This window comes from Macaca nemestrina, chromosome 13, assembly GCF_043159975.1.
Source record: "Macaca nemestrina isolate mMacNem1 chromosome 13, mMacNem.hap1, whole genome shotgun sequence".
Lineage (NCBI taxonomy): Eukaryota > Metazoa > Chordata > Mammalia > Primates > Cercopithecidae > Macaca > Macaca nemestrina.
In genome coordinates this window covers 27436093-27460397 of record NC_092137.1, presented here as the reverse complement: position 1 = coordinate 27460397, position 24305 = coordinate 27436093, and the positions used below count along the sequence as shown (strand labels likewise).

The window sequence follows — 24305 nt, the reverse complement described above, 5'->3', positions numbered from 1 at the left end:
CCAGGAAGAGCTGATGTTTCAGTTCAAATCTGAAGGCAGGAAGAAGCCAGTGTCCCAGTTTAAAGGCAGTCAAACAGGAAGAATTCTCTCTAACTTGGGAAGGAGCCAGCCTGTATGTTCTGTTCACGCCTTGAAATGATCAGATGAGGTCTATCTACAGTAGAGAGGGCAATTTGCTTTACTCAGTCTACCAGTTTAAATGTTAACCTCATCCAAAAACACTTACAGAAACACCCAGAATAGTGTCTGACCAAATACCTGGATACCCTGTAGCCCAGTCAAATTGATACATAAAGTTAACAGTGGCATATATGTATAATTATATTTTAATATCTTTAAAATTGGGATGCACGTATAGTTTTTTTTATACTTTAAGTTCTAGGGTACATGTACACAACATGCAGGTTTGTTACGTATGTATACATGTGCCATGTTGGTGGATGCACGTATAGTTTAAGTGCACCTTAGATACAGTGAAATCTGGTGGGTGGGGGTCATGAAAAGGGTGAAATTGACTGGCCGTCTAAATGACATGTTTGTATGGTGATGGCCCTGCAAAATTTCCCTTAGGTTTTTGAGTTTTTGTTTGTTTGTTTGTTTTTTGAGACAGAGTCTTGCTCTGTCGCCCAGGCTGTAGTGCAGTGGTGTGATCTCAGCTCACTGCAAGCTCCGCCTCCCGGGTTCACGCCATACTCCTGCCACAGCCTCCTGAGTAGCTGGGACTACAGGCACCCGCCACCACACCCAGCTGATTTTGTTGTATTTTTTTTTAGTAGAGACAGGGTTTCACTGTGTTAGCCAGGATGGTCTCAATCTCCTGACCTCGTGATCCACCCTCCTCGGCCTCCCAAAGTGCTGGGATTACAGGCGTGAGCCACTGTGCCCGGCCTTTTGAGGTCTTATAATTGAATAACCCCTAGAAGTTAGAAGGAGAGAAGTAGAAAGAGGGGCTGATGATTGGTTTTGAGGTTCTAGCAGATTTTAATTGGCAGTATTGAGTATCTGATATGTGTAACTTGGGAGCACGGCATGACTGTACCTTCTTCATATTAGTCAGAAGATGGCTCCCTGATGCGGACAGGGCAGATTAAGCTTTGAAGGGCTTAGCAGTAAGAAAGGGAGGCAAGAACAGGTGAGGGAAAGACCAGAGGGGATTAGCATAAACTACAGCTAAATTGGATTGTGTGGAAACTGAAATCTGGTGAAGATGTCAGCGTCCTAATGGAAACAGTATGATCTCATAGAACACTTGATTTTGTAGAATTTCTGAGTTTTAAGTGTTGAAAGGTATCATCAAGATCATCTATTCCAGCACTGGCACTAGAAATATAATGCAGGCCACAAATGTAAGCCATACATGTTATTTAAATTTTCTAGTAGCCACGTTTATAAAGAGTAAAAAGAAACGTGAAAATAATTGTAATATATTTTGTTTAACACAGTATATCTAAAATACCACCATTTCGTCTGGGCACAGTGGTTCATGCCTGTAATCCCAGAACTTTGGGAGGCCAAGGCGGGCAGATCACTTGAGGTCAGGAGTTTGAGACCAGCCTGGCCAACATGGTGAAACCCCGTCTCTACCAAAAATACAAAACTTACCTGGGCATGGTGGCAGGGGGCGGGGCCTGTAATCGGAGCTGCTCAGGAGGCTGAGGCAAGAGAATTGCTTGAACCTGGGAGGCAGAGGTTGCAGTGAGCTGAGATTATGCCACTTCACTCCAGCCTGGGCGACATAGCGAGACTCTGTCTCAAAAAAATTAAATAAATACTACCATTTCAACATGTACTCACACACATTATTTAGATGTTTTCCATTCTTTTTTTATACTAAGTCTTCAAAATCCAGTGTGTATGAATGAAGAAACCAAAGCTCATAAAAGCCCAACACAAATAGTTACAGAATGCCCTGGACTCCTCATTTTAGGAGTCCTTTCTCTGTACTCTGCTACAAAGATTTTACTTATGACAAAGACCTTGAAAATGATTTTGTCAAAGGTGGAAGGTTCAAATGCAGTGACCTCAGGCAGCACAGGAAGTGTCTGAAAGAGTTAATGAACTGAGAGGAAAGATAGGTCCACTGATGGCTAATTAAAGGATTTAATGGACCGTGGGTCAGGCTCTGCCCAGGAGGGTACAAGGTTGAAGGAGTAAGAGAAAAAGTTGGCATCTGGAGGAGAAAAATGTATGAAATGGATCAGGCTGAGGATTCAGCGGTATTTGTCTCTCCTACCCATTTCCATCTTCTCTTCAACCACTCAGGCAGCCGAACTCTCCATCAAGTTTCTGCCTCCTCAACGTAATATGGAGGTCGTTCTGGCTGTAGGACCCCAGCTGATTGGAATTGGAAAGCACAGTGCAGTAAGCAGGGTGATGGGATGGAACAGAAATAGATTTCACAGAGATGGGTGCAAGGGTGACATCTGCACCCAGGAAGGTGTATGAAGTGGGCCTCCTGGTGGGCAAGGCTTGCAGTCCTGGGGAAACAGATGGGAGAGCTCACAGCGGGAAGACTGGGAGCAAGGAGAAAGTCTCCATGCTGATTTCCCGTTGTGCAGGCTGCAGAGCTGTATCTGAATCTGGACCTTGTCAAGGAAGCAATTGATGCTTTCATCGAGGGTGAGGAGTGGAACAAGGCTAAGCGTGTAGCTAAGGAGTTAGATCCCAGGTAAGCTTGTAACCCCTTCTTACCGGGAAATTCTCTTTTACTTCCTTTTGTAAAGACTGGGAGAAAGTCTTATGGGGAGGGTTGGTATTCTGGAATATGAAGATGGAGCTCTCTGAACATCTTCACAGGTACGAAGACTATGTGGACCAGCATTATAAAGAGTTCCTCAAGAACCAGGGCAAAGTGGACTCGGTGAGACTTGCAGAATTAGCAGGAGGCAGAATGCAGGGAGAGACTCACAAGATTGATTCTCTCCCTCTTCTTTCCCTCATGTCATCTCTTTTCTCTTGTAACTCTGTCTTCCATTGACCCAGCTGGTGGGTGTGGATGTGATAGCTGCTTTGGACCTGTATGTGGAGCAGGGCCAGTGGGACAAGTGCATTGAAACAGCTACCAAGCAGGTACTGCTGTCTTTCCATTCCCAGTTTTCCTTTACATTTTCCCTTGATTCCCCACCTGCTTCAAAGCTGCATCTCTCCTACCTCCACAAAAACCCAAAGCCCAAAGATTTCTAATGGGCATCAGATAAGCTCAATCTGAAACTGGGGTCAGAGGTTTGCATACGCCCTTTGTCTCCTCAACAAATACATGGCCTCAAGTCACCTCACTGCTTGGTCTTGCTGATCCCAACTTCACACATGCTTTTCCTCCACCCCTGTACAGAACTACAAGATTCTGCACAAGTACGTGGCTTTGTATGCAACTCACTTGATCCGGGAGGGTAACTCTGCCCAGGCATTGGCCCTATATGTACAGCACGGAGCCCCTGCTAACCCACAGGTACCAGCCTTCTCCTTGGATTGAATGTTTCCACAAGGAAACTCTTTTCACTTCTAGAACCACCTATTTTCTCAGGAACTATCTTCTCAGAGGATTCTATCCTTAGAGAACATCATGCCCAGAGCCCCCAGTGCATCTCCAGAAAGGTACAGCCTCTCTGGAGGCTGTGTATTTGCTAAGAGCAAGGGGAGAAGTTTGCAGAAACTTTCAACTTCTGTTTGAAGAAACACCCATGGAGCTCCCCATGCTGTTAGCAAATACACAGGCACCTGTCTTTCAGAGCTGAATCCTGCACATACCTCTAGGACCTTTACTGACTTCCTCCAGAGAATGAACACTGCTGCCTGATTGAGAGTCACAGCCCATTAATATTGTGACTCTGCATTTACATTTGTACAGTTGCCCACACTCACACAGCACCAGCTAAGAAAGTTTCTTCCTCTTTTCATAAAAAATAATCAGCACTTAAAAATAATTCATTTCATTAAAAATAATCAGCACTTAATAATCTGCCACTGTCTCCCAGCTCTTGCACACACACACATACCCATTTCTACACACAGAGCCTGTTTCTCCTCCCTTGGCCCCACTCCCACTGACTTTCTCTTCTAGCTGTGCCCTTCTCAGATGCCCTTCTCCCCTCTACCTCTAGAACTTCAATATCTACAAAAGGATCTTCACTGACATGGTGAGCTCTCCTGGAACCAACTGTGCCGAGGCCTATCATAGCTGGGCTGATCTTCGAGATGTCCTCTTCAACCTGGTGAGGAAGTTGGGTCGACAGGAGTGAAGGGGCTGCTCTGTCTGTCCTTGTCCTCATCTCTTCTTTTTTTTTTTTTTTTTTTTTTTTGAGACGGAGTCTCGCTCTGCCGCCCAGGCTGGAGTGCAGTGGCCGGATCTCAGCTCATTGCAAGCTCCGCCTCCCGGGTTTTTACGCCATTCTCCTGCCTCAGCCTCCCGAGTAGTTGGGACTACAGGCGCCCGCCACCGCGCCCGGCTAGTTTTTTGTATTTTTTAGTAGAGACGGGGTTTCACCGTGTTAGCCAGGATGGTCTCGATCTCCTGACCTCGTGATCCGCCCGTCTCGGCCTCCCAAAGTGCTGGGATTACAGGCTTGAGCCACCGCGCCCGGCCTGTCCTCATCTCTTCTTTCATGCACATAAACCTTTATTCTCAGATGTATTTTACCTTCCTCTGCCAGGTGGCCATCAGAGACCACTCTATGGCCCTGGCACTCCTCTGATCCCTGAGCCAGGCTGTGCTGTCTCCCTCCTCTAGTGTGAAAACCTGGTGAAGTCCAGTGAGGCAAACTCTCCAGCCCATGAGGAGTTCAAGACGATGCTGCTGATTGCTCATTACTATGCCACGCGCTCTGCGGCCCAGAGTGTCAAACAGCTGGTGAGATGTAGGACGGCAGAGGAGCACTCAGTCAGAAGGGCTCATCTGCAAATGTATAAAGCTGAATTGATTCACATTCTGGATTCTTCAGCTTGGGCTCTTGAATCTCTCCACCTCTCTTTCAGCTTCTCTTCTGTCTAAACAAATCTTTAGCCCTTGCTGAGGTTTTCTTCTTCTGACCTTCTTAGGGCTCTGTGCCCACACAGCCTCAGCCTCATTATGTTTAAACATCCAAATCCCATGATTTATTTATTCACCTCTTATAATGTACACATATTTTGGGCTTATTTGTGATTGTTCACTGTATATTTATTTAATGTATTTGGACAATAGAATTCTACAAGTGGAAAGAACCTTAGAAATAATCTAGGTGGCCAGGCACGGTGGCTCACCCCTGTAATCCCAGCACTTTGGGAGGCCGAGGCGGGTGGATCACTTGTGGCCAAGAGTTCGAGACCAGCCTGGCCAACGTGGTGAAACCCCATCTCTACTAAAAACATAAAAATTAGCCAGGTGTGCTAGTGTGCGCTTGTAGTCCTAGCTACTCAGGAGGCTGAGGCACGAGAATTGCTTGAATCCGGGAGGCAGAGGTTGCAATGAGCTGAGATGGCACCACTGCACTCCAGCCTGGGTGACAGAGTGAGACACTGTCCTAAAAAAAAAAAAAAAAAAAAGAATTGAACTTAGGCCCAGATCTGTTGTTCAGAGAAAAGAAAAAAGAAAAGGAAAGAAAGAAAAAAAAAAAAAAAAAAAAAAACCAACCTAAGACCAGAACAGCTTGAGATCCAGAGCAGTTTAATAATAATTGTTGTTTTTCAGTTCTGTGGCTGCCTTACAGGATCATTGGTCTGGTAGCTCAGTCACTTTAGTGCCATATTCATAATGCTTTGACTTTAATCCCAGGAAACTGTGGCTGCCAGACTTTCTGTTTCACTCTTGCGTCACACCCAGCTACTACCTGTAGACAAAGCCTTCTATGAAGCAGGCATTGCTGCCAAGGTGAGCTGGGACAAGGAAGGGTGGGGCAGATGGGAGGAAGTCAAAAGTTGGAAAATAGAATATCCTTTCTGCTCTGGTAGAGGAAAGCTGAGTGTAGGGCTGATGTTATGGAGGATGTGGTCCTCCTATGTCTTCCTGGATTTTTCTCCCTGGATCCCAGAGAAGTAGCATTCAAGCCCAGCTTGTTCACTCCCATTTGCCTCTGGATCCCAGAGAAGTAGCATTCAAGCCCAGCTTGTTCACTCCCATTTGCAACTCTTCTCTGCTGCAGGCAGTTGGCTGGGAGAACATGGCATTCATCTTCCTCAATCGCTTTTTGGACCTGACTGACGTGCGTAGGGAAGCTGTGCCCCGAGGGTGGGGGTTTTTGCTGGTCGCAAGCTGTGCCTAGCTCATGGTTGCCTACTCTACTGCAGGCAATCGAGGAGGGGACTCTGGATGGCCTTGACCACTCTGATTTTCAGGATACAGACATTCCCTTTGAGGTGCCACTCCCAGCCAAGCAGCATGTACCGGTAAGGGCACAGGGTTGGAAAATGGGAAGGCCTCACCAGTGTAAGTGCCTTGAGGAGGGAGAACATCTTTGTGCTGCCATCTTTGGAAGGACCTCAGCCCTCACTATTCTTTCACTGAAAGTAGAAGCAAAGTAGAAAGAAAAAGCTGTGACTGTATCCCCCAATCCAAGGAGGATTTGTGGCTGAAAGCTGGTATACAGGATGAGGGCTTAGCAAACCCCCTCTTCACCCATCTACCCCAACTTGCCCTGCCCTGTGTGAAGCTACCACTCCCTCTTGTCCTTTCCAGGAGGCTGAGAGAGAAGAGGTTCGAGACTGGGTGCTTACAGTCTCCATGGACCAGCGGCTGGAGCAGGTTCTGCCTCGGGACGAGCGTGGTGCCTACGAGGCCTCCCTAGTGGCAGCAAGCACTGGGGTTCAAGCCCTGCCCTGCCTTATTACAGGTATAGAAGCCTACAGCACCCCAGATCCTGTGGTGGGTGGGAAGCAGCAGGATCAATAAACTTAATTTTACTAGGATTCAGTAAAGGGTACAAAAGACAGGACCATGCTTTCTACCCCCAGGCTGCTCCTCATTTTTCCGTCCTCAATCTCTCTCAAACCCCAGTTCACCATTTTTTTCTTCCTCCACAGGATACCCCATTCTGAGGAACAAAATTGAATTTAAGCGGCCAGGGAAGGCTGCTAACAAGGACAACTGGAATAAATTCCTTATGGCCATCAAGGTTAGAGAGGGGGACTTGAAGAATGAAGGCAGAGAGGGCAGCACTAAAAAAGAAAAAAAAACAAGTCCAGGCGCGGTGGCTCACGCCTGTAATCCCAGCACTTTAGGAGGCCAAGGCAGGCAGATCACCTGAGGTCAGGAGTTTGAGACCACCCTGGCCAACATGGTTACAAACCTCGTCTCTACTAAAAATACAAAAATTAGCTGGGCGTGGTGGCATGCACCTATAATCCCAGCTACTCAGGAGGCTGAGGCAGGAGAATCGCTTAAACCCAGGAGGTGGAGGTTGCAGTGAGCTGAGATCGTGCCACTGCACTCCAGCCTGGATGACAAAGCAAGACTCCATCTCAAAACAAACAACCCACATACACACTAGAAAGGTGGGTGGGATTGCAGGAAGGCAGGTGCAGACCCTGAAGCCTGCGATGGAGCTGATTTTCTATTTCGAGCATTAACAAGTTCCTCTCATGTTCTTCTATTTGCTTACAGACCTCCCACAGCCCAGTGTGCCAGGACGTGCTGAAATTCATCAGTCAGTGGTGTGGAGGGCTCCCCAGCACCAGCTTTTCCTTTCAGTAGTCGGTAGAGCTGAGGAAGAGTTAGGGCCTCTCCCTCATTAAAGTTTTATAAATAACTGAGACCACTGTATTCTTTGATCAAAGTCACTCCCAACATCACACAGTGTCTTTTCCCCAAAAGGAATCATAATCAAGTAGAAGAAAAGAGAAGTTACTTTATTACAATTTATTATCTCATCCCGAGGTCAGGGCCCCTTGCTTAGTGGGAAAAAAACACCCTTTAGGACTGAGTCTTGGAACAGCACCTGCTGGACAGAGGGGAGAACCAACCCAGGTCAGAGGGGGAAAGTAGCATGGCAAGACCTAGACCCAGTTCTAAGAGCACTTCCCTGCCCCCACTCTTACCCAGGCCACCACCTTCAAGGCCCATTACCTGTCCTAAACCCAACTTCTCTGTGATGCCTGGATTTCTTGACTTTGATCCAGTAGCTGCTCATTTTCCTGCCTTTTATGTTTAGGAGATTCAAGCTCTATCATTTCCTCTAGCTGCAGAAAAAGGTGGAGTTAGACACCCTTGCCCTGAATGATAGGTCAGCATCTTTTTTTTTTTTTTTGAGATGGAGCCTGGCTCTGTTGCCCAGGCTGGAGTGCAGTGGCACGATCTCGGCTCACTGCAACCTCCACCTCCCGGGTTCAAGCGATTCTTCTGCCTCAGCCTTCCAAATAGCTGGGATTACAGGTGCCCGCCACCCCACCTGACTAATTTTTTGTATTTTTAGTAGAGATGAGGTTTCACCACGTTGGCCAGGCTGGTCTCAAACTCCTGACCTCAAGTGATCTGCCTGCCTCAGGCTCCCAAAGTGCTGGGATTACAGGTGTGAGCCACTGCACCTGGCCAGTCAGCATCTTTTCAACACAGCCAATCTCTGTGGAATAAACCCTTCCTGTTCACCTTCCTTACCTGCCCCTGAAGTCCCTCCTTCCTGCAGGGCCCAACTCCACGTAGAGTGAGTGCAGCCACACAGCAGTAACCAGATAGAGCAGCCTCCCCTGCAGACATGAGCAAAGAAGGGATCCAGAGAGCCAAGGCTGTATCCTGAAAAGCAAGGATGGGGAGTAGGAGGGAGTAGGGCAAGTGCAGCAAAGAAGGGAAATTAAAAGGGCAGGACCAAGGCTTTGTAGACCACAAGAAGGAAGAGAATGTGCTCACATAGATTCTTGTAGGGTCAAAGGGGCAGTCGGTATGTCCCGGCCCCTCATCCAGTGGTACCAGAGGATCCAGCAGTCCTGGGTGGCAGTCAGCAATAAGGCGGCGGCCACCGTTGGCCACAGTGAGTGACACGGCAAGGAGGAGGCCCAGAGAGCAGGCAGCGGACAAGAGCAGGTTCACCAGAGCTAGTACCAGCAGGGCCCAGTGCTGGCAGGGACAGATCAGGGTGAGCAGCCTGGGCCTGGCTAACTCCCAGTGACTAGACACCCAGTTTCTCTATTTGAGGCTCCTCCAATCTATTGAAAGACCAATCTCAGCCCCCATTTCCCTGACTCAAGCCTACTCGTTAAAAGCTCCAGGAAGTCCCTTCTCACCAGTGGAGGGCGAAGAAGGTTCCTGGACGCCAGGAGAGCCACAAGTCCCACGGAAACGCTCTGTGGAAGACACAAAGCCTTTGGCTTGCTGGGCTCTCCGGGCGCCCGGCCCCCACCCCGGGCCGCCTGCCGCGCTCACCAGCAGCCCCGAGCCGACGGAGATGACATTGGCCGTGGTGTACTCTGGCGTGACAGCGCCGCGGGGATTGGCCACGTGCCGCAGGACAGTGCCGTGCAGCACGGCCCCCAGCAGCAGGTTCACGTGGCCCACCAGGATCAGCGCGAGGCCCACGCGCATCAGCCGCCGGGGCCCCCGGGCGGCGTCTGCAAAGCACGGGTGAGGGCAGGGTTGAGTCGGGCGGGGTGGGGAGAGATGGCTCCTGGCGGGTTAACCGCGGGCAGTAGGACGGGCCAAGGGTGGCCCCAAGGTTAGGAGACAAGACGCCAGGTCCCGGAAGTTACCGAAAGCGCAGAGACTGCAGCGCCTCATCCCGTCCGCCGCGCCGGCCGCAGGGCCGCTCTACCTGGGCCCAGCCCCGCCCCAACCTGGGCCCCGCCTCCGTCCCGGGTTCCCCTCCCACCTGGGCCCCGCCTCCGCCCCGGGCCCGCTCCCCCTGGCGGGAAAGGCGCGAACACACGACGCTTTTAGCAAAAAGTAGACTTTTATTACAGCAGCAACTGAGGCGAATCGAATGGCCCCCCAGGGCCACCACTGCAGCACCACCTTTCTCTCCCGCCCCGGCCGCCCCAGCGGGATTGTAGAATTCGGCTCCCCTAGTGCCCGTGGGCCTCCTTTCCACACAGGCTGGGCGGGAGCCGGCAGATCAGCGACTAGCCCCCAACTAGAAGGCGGCTGCTGAGAAGGCCCAGGCCCACGTCTGTGCAAAACAAGTAAACAAAGTGCAGAGGGGAGGAAGAAAGGGGAGGGGGAGGATGATGCTCAGAACCAGGGAGCCCCCCCAGCCCTCCTGAATAATAAAGGAAGGAAGGGGCTTCACAGGGTAATACTGACTGGGGGGAAGGGATAGGAGGGCTGCAGCACGTCCAGGGACAGCCACAGCGCAGATCAGGGCCTGGCTCGAGTGAGCTCTAAGAGGAGACGGTGACAGCGGCTGAGTTGAGGGTACTGTTCCTGGCAAAATTGAACTTGTTCAAGGTCTCTTCTAGCAGAGAAGTCAGCCGGCTTTGGTCAGCCTGGGGAAGAAGAGCTCAGTGACATGGGGGCTGAGAGAAGAGAAGGCATGGGGGCAGCCAGGGCAGATGAAGGCAGAAACCTCACCTCACTAATGAAGCCCAGCTGCACCAGCTCAGCTGCCAACTCGGGGATGTTCTCATCTGACAGAGAAACAGGAGGGGGTGAGTACAGTATGGGACTGAGGGACCTGGGGCCCTTCAGACAGCCCCACCGGGGCTAAACTGTCAGATCCACCCACTGCTTTAGGGGCTAAGATAGTCATTCTATGTGAGTCAATGTGTTACTGCCTTGTCACCTTTCCCACCCCTGAATATGTCCCTAAAAGATAAGGCTCATAGACTCTCCATCCTCTGAGGGAAAGGAGAGACTCACTTGGCATCAGGTCACAGCTCAGGTGCCGGTTCAGTTTGTCCTCCAGCTTCAGCAGAAGCGTCAGCTGGAGAATAGGACAGTCAGAAAATGAGACTCTTCTTCCCTACCCTCTGGCCACCAGCCCTGCGCAACCCTAGCCCTGAGCCTTACATGGTGTTTGACTCCCTCCTCCACCGACTCAATGTTGCACTGCATCAGCACCACCTAGGGAAGGAAGAGAGGGTCACTCTAGAGACCTATCCATAAAAAACCCAATACCTAGACGTCTTTCCAGCCCATAGGGCATGGCTGCTAGGGAGCATTTTCTCTAAAGAATAGAGCCTTATTTGAGATGTTCTCTCTCCCTTCCACCACAGCCATGGAGACAATCCACACCCACACAGCCCCCACCTTGCGAGTCTCCACCTCAGCTGGTTCAGGTGTCGGAGTCTTGACAGAGGGAGGCACAACAGGTGATGTCACCTCCTCCTGCTGTGGCTGCTGGGGCCGAGGCAGCCCAAAGGCTGTCAGAGGATAGATCCCATTCCTGGAGGAAGATGAAGACAGGTCACATGGGCTCTGTGAATGCCTTAGGATACCCAACCCTGCTTGCTTCCTCAAGAAAGCCTGCCTTCTCACTCTGCTCTCACCTGACATCTTCAAGGAATTTATCTAATTCCAGAGCTGGTGACTGAGAGTACCTGGAGGAGAAAAGAGAAAGGAGATGGAAGGAAGGAAACAAGCAAAATAGCAAATTCAACCATTCCCAGAGAGAATGGGCAGTTTACAGAGCCTCAAGAGTGGTAGTGACCAATTTGCCCCTTTTAGACCCTCTCAGTTACTCACAAAGTCTGAACTGGTTCTCTTCCTGGTCCTGCAGGGATTTCAGCCAGTACAGCACTGGTATCCATGTTTTTGGTAATCTCCTCCAGAGCGTTCTCTGGGATCATGTCTGGATGGAGTGGGATGTTATGAAGGGATAGTCAGATTAAATGTCATAGAAGGCATGCAGGCAAAGGGGTAAAGAATCCCTTTGGAGGCCTGGCGCAGTGGCTCATGCCTGTAATCCCAGCACTTTGGGAAGCCGAGGTGGACAGATCACTTGACGCCAGGAGTTCAAGACCAGCCTGGCCAACATGGCGAAACTCCATCTCTACTAAAAGTACAGAAATTAGCCAGGCATGGTGGCACATGCCTGTAATCCCAGCTATTCGGGAGGCTGAGGCACAAGAATCGCTTGACCCCAGGAGCTGGAAGTTGCAATGAGCTGAGATCAAGCCATTGCACTCCAGCCTGGGAGACAGAGTGAGACTCTGTCTCAAAAACAACAACAAAAAAAGAATCCCTTTGGAAATAGAAGAGGAAAGCAAGCATGCCAGTGATAGTTACAGGGTTCCAGATTGGAAGACTATTCCCCATAGGGCCAAGAGGACTCACGTTGGTGTCCCACAATGCAGTGGGCAGCAAGGAGTTTGAGCGAGGGCACTTCAAACAATGCTGGGTGGAACAGAAGTTCTCTGGCTGTTGGTCTGCGAGCAGGTTCAGACTGCAGGCACTTTTGAATGAATTCCTAGAAAAGAAAACAAGGAGCAGGCATCTGGCAAGTCCCTCAATGTGTTCATCTTTATAACTCTCATTCTACTTAGCACAAGGCTTTGTACATAGCAGAGGCTCAGCACTTGCTGAGAAAACAATATATTGACAAATGCACCTGAAAGGGCTTCAAAAACTATAAGATATTATATGAAAGACACCATCCACTGCCTTTCTGGGTTTAATTATTTTTCTGCTCTCCAACCACAAGCTTGCTTTTTTCTTTAATGTTCACACTTTCTTTTTCCTTAGTTTCTACCTCTGCTTTATTAGCCAATGCACTGCCTATCTTCTATTCTAAATCTTGCCAAATTTAGCTTCTCTCTTCCCAAACTTACGCAATGTGATCAATATTCACCATCTTTTTTATTTCACAAGCCTAGTATCACAATTTCCTTTGCCCACAATCATTGAATTCACTCAATTTCCCAGGATTCCTCTACCCATTCTGCCTTTTTTTTTTCTCTCTCTCTCTTTTTCCTGAGACAGGGTCTTGCTGTGTCACCCAGGCTGGAGTATAGTGGCAAAATCACAGCTCACTGCTGCTTCAACCTCCTGAGCTCAAGCAATCCTCCCACTTCAGCTTCCAGAGTAGCTGGGACCACACGCGTGTGCCACCACACCCAGCTAATTTTTATATTTTTTTCAGAGATAGGTTTTTGCTATGTTGCCCAGGCTAGTCTCGAACTCCTGAGCTCGAGTGATCCTCCCACCTCAGCCTCCAAAAGTGCTGGGATTAAAAGTATGAGCCACCGTGCTCCACCGCCTCCTTTTCTACCTCCTGCACGTCCCATGACAATTAACCTGCTTTCCTGCTTTTAACCTTGAAGGCTAACAAGGTCACATACCTAATCTTTCACTTGAATACTCCACCTCAGTGTTGAAGTAGAAACTTACTCCACACTATCCTCCTGACTTCCCACTAGTCTTCTTTTCTCTCCTGTTCCCTATTATACTTATCTAACGAGTTACAAACTGTTTTTGTTTGGACCTTCCTGTCCAAGCTCTACTTACTATAGTCTATCAACTGATTCATAACCTTATGTCTTTTAAATCTTGGCTCATTATTTCAGGGCACCATCCCTAACTAAAACTGTATAAATATAAAATCCCAAACAACTGGTTTAAATTGACTGATGTGCTTAAAAATATAAAAATGGGCCGGGCGTGGTGGCTCACGCCTGTAATCCCAGCACTTTGGGAGGCCGAGGTGGGCGGATCACAAGGTTAGGAGATCGAGACCATGGTGAAACCCCGTCTCTACTAAAAATAGAAAAAATTAGCCGGGCGCAGGGGCGGGCGCCTGTAGTCCCAGCTACTCGGGAGGCTGAGGCAGGAGAATGGCGTGAACCCGGGAGGCGGAGCTTGCAGTGAGCCGAGATTGCGCCACTGCACTCCAGCCTGGGCGACAGAGCGAGACTCCGTCTCAAAAAAAAATAAAAAATAAAAAATAAAAAAATAAAAATGGCTGTCTGAGAGTATACAGCAATTGCCTGAAGTAACCATCAAATTAATTTACCTCCATGTAGGCATATTTAAATTCACACACATTTTCTTTCTTTCTTTTTTTTTTTTTGAGACAGTCTCGCTCTGTTGCCCAGACTGGAGTGCAGTAGCCCAATCTCGGTTTACTGCAACCTCCACCTCCCAGGTTCAAGCGTTTCTCTTGCCTCAGCCTCCCGAGTAGGTGGGACTATAGGCACACACCACCACGCCCACCTAGTTTTTGTATTTTTAGTAGAGACAGGGTTTCACCACGTTGGCCAGGCTGGTCTCAAACTCCTGACCTCAAGTGATCCGCCCGCCTCCGCCTCTCAAAGTGCTGGGATTACAGGTGTGAGCCACTGCGCCCAGCCAACACACAACTTTGAACCCCAGTATCATCCATCTTAACCCCTTAACCTATGTGTATGTATGCAAAAACATGGTAGGCACCTCCTAAGAAAATGTTTACAGATTTTGCGTGTCCTTTCTGTTTTATGTTCCCTAGATCGTAGGAGCATATGCCCAGTGGATACAAAGGAAGAAAAACCAGAAGACATTTGAAGGTCAGTTGAGGAGGGAGTGATCCTGAAGATCCTTACCCTCTGTAATGGGTCTTCTAGAAGCTGGATGGCACTGCTGATGGCTTCCTGTGGCACATATGAGGACTCCCCATTGCCCTGAATCTCCAGCACTGCCATCTTCAGTGAGGAGGAATAAAAAAAAAGGAGACACCTAAGAATGTCAGTGCTCACACAATCACTCCTTCCAAGCCAGCGCCTTACTTGTCCTCCCTCCATTCCCCCTTCCATCTTCTCATTTGACCCCTTGCCCCCCTCCTCTCCAGTCTCCTCACCTCCAGTGCACACATGCCGAAGGAGTAGATGTCCACTGCTGTTGTCACATTAGTGACTTCTAGGGAAAACCGAGAAGGCTTTGGTTAATCAGAGGATTGGGGGCTAGGGTTGGCAGGAATGCCTTAGGAAAAAAAAAAAAAAGAAAAAAATATTTTGTATGCTGGTAGAGAAGGCCTAGAAGTTTCAGTTATATTGCCTCTGTACCTCAAGTTATAAGGTGCAAAAGCAGGGGGATGAGGACAGGGCAGAGAAAGTAGGAAGGCTCACCTCCATACTCTGGTGCAAAGAAGTGTAGATTCTTCTGCTCTTCTCGACAAGTCTTCACATGATTGTTGATAGTGTCAGGAGCCACTGGGAGTAGGGGAGACACACACAATCTGACCACCATCAACGAAGAATAGTCTCACTCTAGAGAGAGGCCCCAAAAGCCAAATTCTCTCCTGAAGTCTCCTTTCTGATGACCCTCAAGAGGCACAAACATATCCCCTTTCCCGTCCTGAACTATAGACCACACATGGACGCCACCTACCTCCCCTTTCTTAGGCCTGCTGCTTCTTATCTAATGTCCCTAAATCAGGAGCAACAAAAGCACCAGACTAAATTAACAGATACACAGGGACTTCTGGCTGGTCTAGAAGCAATGCAGCCCCGTTCACCTTCCCTAAATCCCAGGTACATCTAATCCCTACTCACATGAAAATATTTGGTTTTAGTTTTTTCATCCACCCTGCAAATAACATAAAAACACAGGCAGCCCTTCCTAATCTGGGACAATTGGAGACCTCAGGAACTTGGATAAATAAGGATAAGAAGTATTAACATACAACTCAGGAGGTAGCCTCCTTCTTACCCACCTTTGCTGAGTGAAACGCAAATAGAGCTCAGAATTGGGCTAATACCCTTGAATCAGTTCCACTTTCAATCCACCAAAACTTTTTAGACTCCTATTCTACCCCCTTATTCCTCAACACTGCCTGCCACAGGGCTGAATGAGGAACCAGGACCAGGCCCAATTTGGACTCACTCAGATCATCAACAATGACTACAAGTCACAGAGAATCTGGGAGCACAGTATGATCTGGGAAACTAGCCTGATGATGAGGGGGAACATGAATCCAGGAGGTAAGTGGCCAGCCAGGCAGAATCCACAGGAAACAAGCAGGTTATGGAGGGGCAAGCAGGCGGAGGGCTGGCAGGGCAGAAGCTAAGCAGGCATAATTAGGCAGGGAAGATAGGGGAAGAGGGTTTGCTCCCACGACTGCATGCACTGGGCAGCCGCCAAGGGAGCAGAGGAAGCACAAACAGAGCCCCAAGTGGGGCAGAGGGAGCTCTCACCATTAGCAAAAATCCTATGAAAGACTGTTGGGAACAGAGCAGCCCGTAAGCGGGAGGGAGGAAAACAGAGAAAAGTTGTGAGCCATGGAGCAGCCAAGCCCCAGACAAATGGACACACAAATACCACACAGACACAGCACACAGAAATGTTGTACACTGCACACAAATACACAGCAAATGAAAGCACTCACAGCAGGCACAGCCTGGAACCTCCTCTGGCAGGGTCTGGCCCCAGGGCTCAAATCAAACCTCAAACCCGTATCTCTTGCCCTTTCCCAACCTCCTATCAGTATCTCTGTATTGACCCTAATTTCCTTTCAAAAAGGTGTAAGATTATATATCCTATCCCCTCTCCACTAATTAACTGGCCTCTCCTATGAATTACTCCTAGCAAGGTCCTTTCTCTTCTCACCGGCCCACACCTCAGAATTTTGCTCTGTTATCCCCCATTCATCTTACCCCCATGGTTCCCAAATTCCCGAGGCTCCCCTGCCCAGAACCTCTCCCTCCCCTCACCAGAGCCAATCTTGATGAGTCCGTTGTGCTGGATGAAGATGGTGTCACAGGTCAGGTTCCCATGGATGATGGGGGGGTCACAGGAGTGCAGGTAGCTGTGGGGGCACTGGGCTGTTAGAGGGGCCACTGGGAAATTAAGGGCAAGGGGAACCCAAGGGTTAAGAGGAGCAAGGGCCAGGTCTCCTGCTGGTCACCATAAAGATAATCCCCACACTCTGAATCTCCATTATGCCTGATGATTTAAATAGCTGGATAAGCACTAGGAGAAAGAGGTAGGAGGTAAGTGTTGTGGTTAGGGCATTAGGATGCACCCTTTAAAAGACCCGTAGGGGGCCTAATCTTGACAGTATATGATTCAAAGAAAGTGGGGAGAGGCAGAATAGAACAGAAGAGTAGTGCCCTGAAATCTGTTTGGAGGAACTAAATCAGGAAATATGGGTAAGAAACTAACCAGGTACTACTTACCTTAGGGCAGAGAGGATTTGTGTGCACCAGCGCTTCCATGCCTGGAACAAAGTTTGATCCAAGGGTCAGCAGTAATTCCCTCTCTTAACTCTCTCCCACTAGCTCCTTCCATCCCTTCCTGATCAGCTTCATTATTAACACAGTAATTTTTAAGGCCCCCGCCCTGCCCCACCCCGAGCCTAAAACTTTGTCTGCTCTCCTTCTATACCTTTTCATTCATGGTCTTGTGGTTCTTTTTGGTCTTCTTCAGAAATTGCTTCAGACTGCCAGATGACATGTATTCTGTGATAAAAATGACCTGGGGAGGCAAAGCATTTACTAAAAGGTCTTATAGTAGAAATGATCCCTTCCCTTGTAACAGATTTTAAATTTGAAAGTTTGTTAAAATTTCTCTCCTTTTGTTCTTAGCTTTACTTACTTAGACTAAATAGGGCAATGGAAACTACTAAGCAATAAAAGTTATGGGAAGAAGGAAGCAAAAGTTCACTCATTTTCTGCCCAATCTATAGCCATATAAAAGGCATAGGTGACAACTGAAGCCCTACTCTTATCGCCATTGCAGCTGATTCCAGTTCTGTTTCAAAACTACCTTGTTTTAATCTCTGAGTGTAAAACGAACAATAATAAATGTAGCTAGTCTCTTTGCAGTAAGTTCAGGAAATATGGGGAAAAAATTCTTACCCTGGCCTTGTTCTCTTTAATGTCAGCCCAATATTTGTGAAACTTAACAATGTTAAGATGCTCCAATTGAATCAGATTATCAAACACAGCACGAACCTTTTCCTGAGAGCAAGGGAGACAGTGGAATAACAGAGTTCATGAATCACTGTAATAATCCTGAGAAGCCATTCCCTGTCCCTCCCCAGAAATGAACTGACCCCAACATACTCTCCTCATGGGCAGCTTCCCAATACCAATTCCTCTCTAACATCAGTGTTCCAACATTCCCCAGGCTTCACCTTTTCAGCATTACCTACCTCCTGCAGCTTGTAGTTCTTGCGCTCAGAGAACTGTACCTCATTCCACACAACCTCTACACCTTCCTCTGTATCCATGGCCAGGTATGCACTGTCAATACCTGGTACATTCCGTTGATTCACCTGAGAAGAAATTCATATGAAAGACAATTAAAGTTATCTCGCAAATCCTCCATCTTAACACTCCATATGATCATCTCCTCCTAGCCCCCAACCTATTGAAGTTTGGTCGGCCTCTTTTAAGACTTCGGTCTTCCAGTTCTCACCTTTCCAGAATTCACTCCCCCAAGAGTGACTGTACCATCACCTTACCTCTTCTCGCCTCTTCTGCCAGCGCCCACACGGCGACTCTTCCAAAATCTCAGACTCATCTTCACTTTCTTCTTCTTCCTCTGGGGAAGCAGCTGAGGTTGTGGAGGTCACAGGAGGTGACACTGATGTCAGGCCAGGAGCTGAAGATGAGGATTCTACCTTTGGGTCTGAGCCACTGCTGAGTACTGTCTGGGACTCCCCCTCCGACATGCTGGAAGGAACACTCAGGCCTGCATTGGTTGGGGCAAGTACAGAGGGAGAAGGCAGAGAGAGTCAGGATACATCTGTAAAGATTTAGTAACCCAGGCTGGACGCGGTGGCTCACGCCCGTAATCCCTTTGGGAGGCCGAGGTGGGCAGATCACCTGAGGTCAGGAGTTCAACATGGTGAAACCCCATTTCTACTAAAAATACAAAATTAGCTGGGTGTGGTGGCATGTGCCTGTAGTCCCAGCTACTCAGGAGACTGAGGCAGGAGAATTTTTTCTTTTTTTTTTTTTGAGACGGAGTCTCACTCTGTTGCCCAGGCTGGAGTGCAGTGGCGCAATCTCTGCTTACTGCAAGCTCCACCTCCTAGGTTCACACCATTCTCCCACCTCAGCCTTCCAAGCAGCTGGGACTACAGGCGCCCACCACACGCCCGGCTAATTTTTTGTATTTTTAGTAGAGACGGGGTTTCACTGTGTTAGCCAGGATGGTCTCGATCTCCTGACCTCGTGATCCGCCCGCCACGGCCTCCCAAAGTGCTGGCATTACAGGCGTGAGCCACCGCGCCCGGCCGAGAATTTTTTGAACCAGGGAGGTGGAGGTTGCAGTGAGCCGAGATCGTGCCACTGCACTCCAGTCTGGGTGACAGAGCAAGCACCCCATCTCAAAAAAAAAAAAAAAAGAAAAATTTAGTAATCCAGTTGAGCACAGTGGCTCACCCCTGTAATCCTAGCAATTTGAGAAGCCGAGGCAAGAGGTTCACTTGAGGCCAGGAGTTTGAGATCCAGCCTGGGCAACAAAGTGAGAGCCCATCTTTACAAAAAAAAATTTAAAATTAGCAGGGTGAGGCGGTACACAGCTATAGTCCCAGCTACCCGGGAGGCTGAAGGGAGAATCACTTGATTGCCCAGGAGTTTGAGGCTGCAGTGAGCTATGATCATGCCATTGGCTGGGCAACAGAGGGAGACCCTGTCTCAAAAAAATAAATAAATAAAAAGATTTAATAATCCTAATAACTTCATCTGCAAATTCAAAAGAAAACAGGCCAGGCACTTGAGACCAGCCTGGACAACATAACAAGACCCCAGTCTCTACACAAAATTTTTAAAAATTAAAAATAGGAAACACCACCGTTGTTTCCTTTAAATCCAAAATCAGAATCAGTCCTAAATACTGCAACATTAACTATTCTCCTAACTCAAGTCTAGAGAAGGTGAGCTATCATAGTTGAAGATGACCCACCTAGGAATGACAAATACAAGATTTACGGCAGTCCAACCTCACTTAGAGTCAGGTTCAAATCAACAGCAAAATCAGGTGCTCCATTCCTTCTTGGCAAATATTCATCCAACATGCTTCCCTTTGAATCCACAAGTACACCCTATTTGTACTGTGCTCAAGAATTAAGCTATGTGTGGCCAGGCACAGTGGCTCACGCCTGTAATCCCAACACTTTGGGAGACTGAGGTAGGTGGATTACCTGAGGTCAAGAGTTCAGGACCAGCCTAACCAACATGGCAAAACCCTGTCTCTACTAAAAATAAAAAAATTAGCCGGGTGTGGTGGCACGTACCTGTAGTCCCAGCTACTCAGGAGGCTGAAGCAGGAGAATCACTTAAACCAGGGAGGCAGAGGTTTCAGTGAGCTGAGATTGTGCCACTGCACTCCAGCTTGGGCAACAGAGTGAGACTCCATCTCAAGAATTAAAAACAAAAAGGCTGTATGGGTGCTATTCAGAACAGATGACTCCAGACTCCAAAATGTTGCACTGAGACAGCCTTAAGGCTGGACCTGTAGCACCCTCAGCCAACTTATCCAGCTGAAACCCTTGGCTAATTTATCCCGCTAGAACTAACTTTGGCATTCACTATCCATCCCTTCTCTACACAGAACAAGCCCGCCAGTCCATGGTGAGGCTACCCTTGGGGCAGGTAACTGGCAGTTGTTAGTGACTTCATCCCTGATGACCTCACCTTTCCTGTGATGTGACTGTGACAAATGAGTATTGGTTAACAACATTTTTTTTTTCATTCACTCATTTGACAGATTTTTTTTAAGCACTTATTGTGGGCCAACCATTGGGCTAAGTCCTTGAGATACAATAACAAACAAAATAAATACCCACATTCAAGCAGCCACAAATTCAAGTCAGAGCTAAGACTTTAAGCTTCCAGCTTTCATTTCATTCACATTGGTCAAAGGCTCTGAAGTTTCCATTCTCTGGGGCACTAGATCTGATATAGGTTATTTCTTTTTTGGCGGAGGGGATGGAATCTCACTCTGTTGCCCAGGCTGGAGTGCAGTGGTGTGATCTTGGCTCACTGCAACCTCCGCCTCCCAGGTTCAAGCGATTCTCCTGCCTCAGCCTCCCGAGTAGCTGGGACTATAGGCATGTGCCACCACATCGGGCTAATTTTTTGTATTTTTAGTAGAGATGGTGTTTCACCGTGTTAGCCAGGATGGTCTCGATCTCCTGACCTCATCATCCGCCTGCCTCAGCCTCCCGAAGTGCTGGGATTACAGGCATGAGCCACCGCACTGGCCTAGGTTATTTCTTACAAATACAAATAACTCAGCCGGGCGCGGTGGCTCAAGCCTGTAATCCCAGCACTTTGGGAGGCCGAGACGGGCGGATCACGAGGTCAGGAGACGAAGACCATCCTAGCTAACACGGTGAAACCCTGTCTCTACTAAAAAATACAAAAAATTAGCCAGGCGTGGTGGCGGGCGCCTGTAGTCCCAGTCACTTAGGAGGCTGAGGCAGGAGAATGGCATAAGCCCGGGAGGCAGAGGTTGCAGTAAGCTGAAATCTGGCCATTGCACTCCAGCCCGGGCGACAGAGCAAGACTCCATCTCAAAAAAAAAAAACAAAAACAAAAACAAAAACAAATACAAATAACTCAATGTACAACTTTTATAGAAAAAAGTATTATACAGCATAACATTTTTTTCAGGGTCATGGGTACTTGAAGAAAAAGAATTCTCAAGAGCTAAATGCCATTAACTTGTACAAAAAGTCGCAAGACAACCACTTAATGTTATTCTGTATCTCTAAGAACAAAGACTGTGAAGGACTTGGAACCTGTGTGTGCTTGGCTCAAGAGAGTGCTCTACAGTATGAAAGAGATACCCTGGGCCGGGCAAGCTGGCCCATGCCTGTAATCCCAGCACTTTGGGAGATGGTGGAGGCGGACTGCTTGAGCTCAAGAGTTCAAGACCAGCCTGGGCAACAAAAATATACAAAAATTAGCAGGGTGTGTTGGCACATGTCTGTAATCCCAGCTTATTCAAGAGGCTGAACACGAGAATCACTTGAACTCAGGAGGCGGAGGTTGCACCGAGCCTAAGTGGTGCCACTGCACCACAGCCTGGGTGAGAGAGTGAGACTATGACTCAAAAAAAAAAAAAGACAAGACAAGACAAAGAAGGTGATACCCTGGAAAGTAAATGTGCTCCTCTAAGTTCAGAAGTCTCCAGTCAACACACCAATCTTTTAAAAAGTCCACATGTATTTTTAGAACTCTCTGATGCCCATTTGTGCCCATCTCTGCCCCCAATCTACACTACGTTTAACTCAACTCAGGAGATTTTTATTAGAAGACAGTCTAGTGAATACCAAAGAGCAATAGGCAGTACAGAGGAAATCTGGCAAGATATTCTTTCCGTATGTTATTTTCTAGATCCTGGCTTATTCTAGAGAGATTTGCCAGGCGCGCTGGCTCATGCCTGTAATCCCAGCTACTTAGGAGGCTGAAGTGGGAGGATCGCTGGAGAGGGATTTAACTCAGCCAGCCAGGAAAGCTACTATCTGCCTGTTTTAGTAATCTACCAGAAAACTTCTGTTAGAGATCATGTTCCTTCATCCAAAAAGTAGCTAAGAAAATGGTAAGACACCATCAGTTACTTCCTTGAGCAGCTACATTCACTGAATGCATCTAGAATCTGAACTAAGTAAAATACCCAGCCAGATTACAATAGGAAATAACAGTAGAATTCTAATACAGGAAAGCTGTAGCCAATGGACTCCAAAGAAACTTCTGGACCCAGGACACAAACAACTAATCCACAGTAGGGCACCACAGGAGACACCAAACCTTCATCAGAGATATGCCCTTGGAATTTGCTTACCCCCCACCCCACCACCTTCCTAATTTTTGTGACTTTTTGTCCCTTCCTAATTTTTCCTTCGCAGGCAAAATGAGGGCAGTGCCCGAGATCCTCCAGCACTCCTCTTATTGATGAAGAAACCTCTGCGACACTGGGAGTTTTGCCTCGGAGCCGCTGAGAGGTTTAAAAGAGATCACACACGGAAAAGCTCATATGCGCCCATAAGGGGATTCTCCTTGCCGCCTCCAGCCACCCTGAGACATGCAGTGTTCACTTTGGAGTAATGCAGATCGCCTTGCAAAGTTTTTCCCCGAGACTTTCGTTTATTGGACAGCAGCCCCTCTGCGTGTCAGCTCCTCTGCAAGAGCTCGCGGGCCCGGGCCTCTCAGCTGTCCTCACCCTGAGCGGACAAGAGGGCCTCTGAGACCCGCAGCACTGTCCAGTGGGAAATAAAACCGCTCGGGAGAAGAACCTGGCCCCTAGAATTTCACACTCCAACAGGTCGCATGCCCTGCGCCTGGAAGGCAGCGACGGCCCGCGCAGGCACCAGGCTGGGGCCCAAGGAGCCAGCGGCGGCCACCTCATCAAAGGCCGGCCCGGCAGCGCAGTCAGGGGCGCAGGCCACGCCCCCGCGCAGTCGGCGCACCGCCCCGCGAGCAGGCCTGGCCAGGCCGCCGCGCTTCCGCAGGCCGCCGGGCCGCGACCGCCGCCCCCGCCCCCGCCCCCGCCCGCCGGGCCCCGCCTCTCGCAGCCGGAGTTCCAAGCGAACGCCAGGGCCTCCCGACTCGCGCCCGCAGAATTCCGGGGCGCCGCCGCCAAGCCAGAGAGGCCGGGGAGGGACAGGCAGGGACTGCGGGGCCGAAGCGGCCCCTCGGCTCCAGCAGGCAGGGCCCGATCGGGCCTGGGCTACTGAGTGAGCAGGGCCGCCTTCAGCACCCGCCTGGCGGGTCCCACCGTCCCGGGCCTCGGAGGCCGATCCTTCCGTCCTCTCGCGAACCGCCTCCTCCCGGGGCCCTCTTTTCCCTGGGCGCTCACCTCCCGACTCCGCGCCCCGCAGCCTGCGCTTCAGCTCCAGCTCGGGTTCCGGGGCCCCGGATCACAGCGACTCCCTCACAGCTGCGCTCCGCAGCGCAACCGAACTGCGGGCCCCGCCCTCGCGGCGTCCCGACCAACAGATGGGCGGTGCCGCACCGCCGGCAGGTTTCCATTGGGCGACGTTCTCGATGGGCGGGGCCCGGCCGCCGGGAGCTCGCTGGGGTAGGCTTCCACCCGCTCTCCTCCCCTTGCGCCGGTCCGGCCGAGACCTCTCAGAGGGGTTGGTGTTTTCGGTCCCAGCTGGGGCTTGTCTCTCTGTCCACCCCACCGCCCGGTCCAGGTGCCCCAGATGGTTCCGCTGGACGCAGGGAAGGCCTCCTCCCTCTTCTTGAAGGCGCCATGACAGTTCTAATGCCCCGAAAAGACAAAAGGAGCGAAAGACGTAGCCTCGGTCCGAGAGGAGCTCTCCCACCCCAGTCCCCGCCTGCATTATTTTGGAACGAGACTGTTGTGCAGGACGCCAGTTCTCTGGAAAGCTTTTAAAAATTACCTAACACTGAAATTAGTAGTTAACTCTTTGTGATTGCATAGCACTATTTGCTTAAACTTTGTGAGAGGTTTTCACAGATGTTACTTCATTTGATCCTCATAAGAACGAACTCATTAAAATTGTCATTCAATGGTAGTT

General features: G+C 49.3%; 3 protein-coding genes across 6 annotated transcripts in view; 1 reads left to right on the top strand and 2 right to left on the bottom strand.

Moving 5' to 3' along the window:
- LOC105479910 (intraflagellar transport 172) overlaps positions 1–7718 on the top strand; it is a 44161-nt gene extending 36443 nt beyond the window's left edge. Inside the window, exons 36-48 of the mRNA XM_071076422.1 lie at positions 2263–2361; positions 2559–2668; positions 2797–2860; positions 2983–3069; positions 3332–3448; positions 4101–4211; positions 4727–4846; positions 5750–5845; positions 6117–6176; positions 6262–6360; positions 6650–6803; positions 6994–7085; positions 7574–7718. Of these exons, the coding sequence (XP_070932523.1) occupies positions 2263–2361; positions 2559–2668; positions 2797–2860; positions 2983–3069; positions 3332–3448; positions 4101–4211; positions 4727–4846; positions 5750–5845; positions 6117–6176; positions 6262–6360; positions 6650–6803; positions 6994–7085; positions 7574–7663 (1299 nt within the window). The 3' untranslated portion in view covers positions 7664–7718. The remainder of the gene's footprint in view (positions 1–2262; positions 2362–2558; positions 2669–2796; positions 2861–2982; positions 3070–3331; positions 3449–4100; positions 4212–4726; positions 4847–5749; positions 5846–6116; positions 6177–6261; positions 6361–6649; positions 6804–6993; positions 7086–7573) is intronic.
- LOC105479745 (keratinocyte associated protein 3) lies at positions 6360–9719 on the bottom strand. Of its 3 annotated transcripts, none has more exons than XM_011737938.2 (7): positions 9649–9719; positions 9326–9510; positions 9187–9246; positions 8813–9019; positions 8564–8698; positions 8036–8148; positions 7814–7910 (listed from the first exon to the last, which is right to left on the bottom strand). In XM_011737938.2, exons 1-6 carry the CDS (start codon positions 9674–9676, stop codon positions 8041–8043), a joined length of 723 nt encoding a protein of 240 aa, XP_011736240.1. In that variant the 5' UTR covers positions 9677–9719; the 3' UTR covers positions 7814–7910; positions 8036–8040. The 3 variants fall into 3 exon arrangements, with proteins under 3 accessions (XP_070932528.1, XP_011736240.1, XP_011736241.1); XM_011737939.3 differs by having other exon boundaries at positions 7814–7907; XM_071076427.1 differs by lacking the exons at positions 7814–7910; positions 8036–8148 and adding an exon at positions 6360–6474.
- A 110-nt stretch (positions 9720–9829) lies between these two features.
- Positions 9830–23767, bottom strand: LOC105479747 (nuclear receptor binding protein 1). 2 transcript variants are annotated; one of them, XM_011737941.3, is made up of 19 exons: positions 23618–23767; positions 18270–18499; positions 17958–18080; positions 17662–17763; positions 17189–17278; positions 16981–17021; positions 16516–16610; positions 16000–16023; positions 14932–15015; positions 14664–14722; positions 14410–14508; positions 12170–12302; positions 11579–11684; positions 11383–11433; positions 11144–11279; positions 10904–10957; positions 10754–10817; positions 10466–10521; positions 9830–10380 (listed from the first exon to the last, which is right to left on the bottom strand). In XM_011737941.3, the coding sequence occupies exons 2-19, from the start codon at positions 18477–18479 to the stop codon at positions 10276–10278; spliced, it is 1632 nt and encodes a 543-aa protein (XP_011736243.1). In that variant the 5' UTR covers positions 18480–18499; positions 23618–23767; the 3' UTR covers positions 9830–10275. The 2 variants fall into 2 exon arrangements, with proteins under 2 accessions (XP_011736243.1, XP_011736244.1); XM_011737942.3 differs by lacking the exon at positions 16000–16023.
- Between the last annotated feature and the right edge of the window lie 538 nt (positions 23768–24305).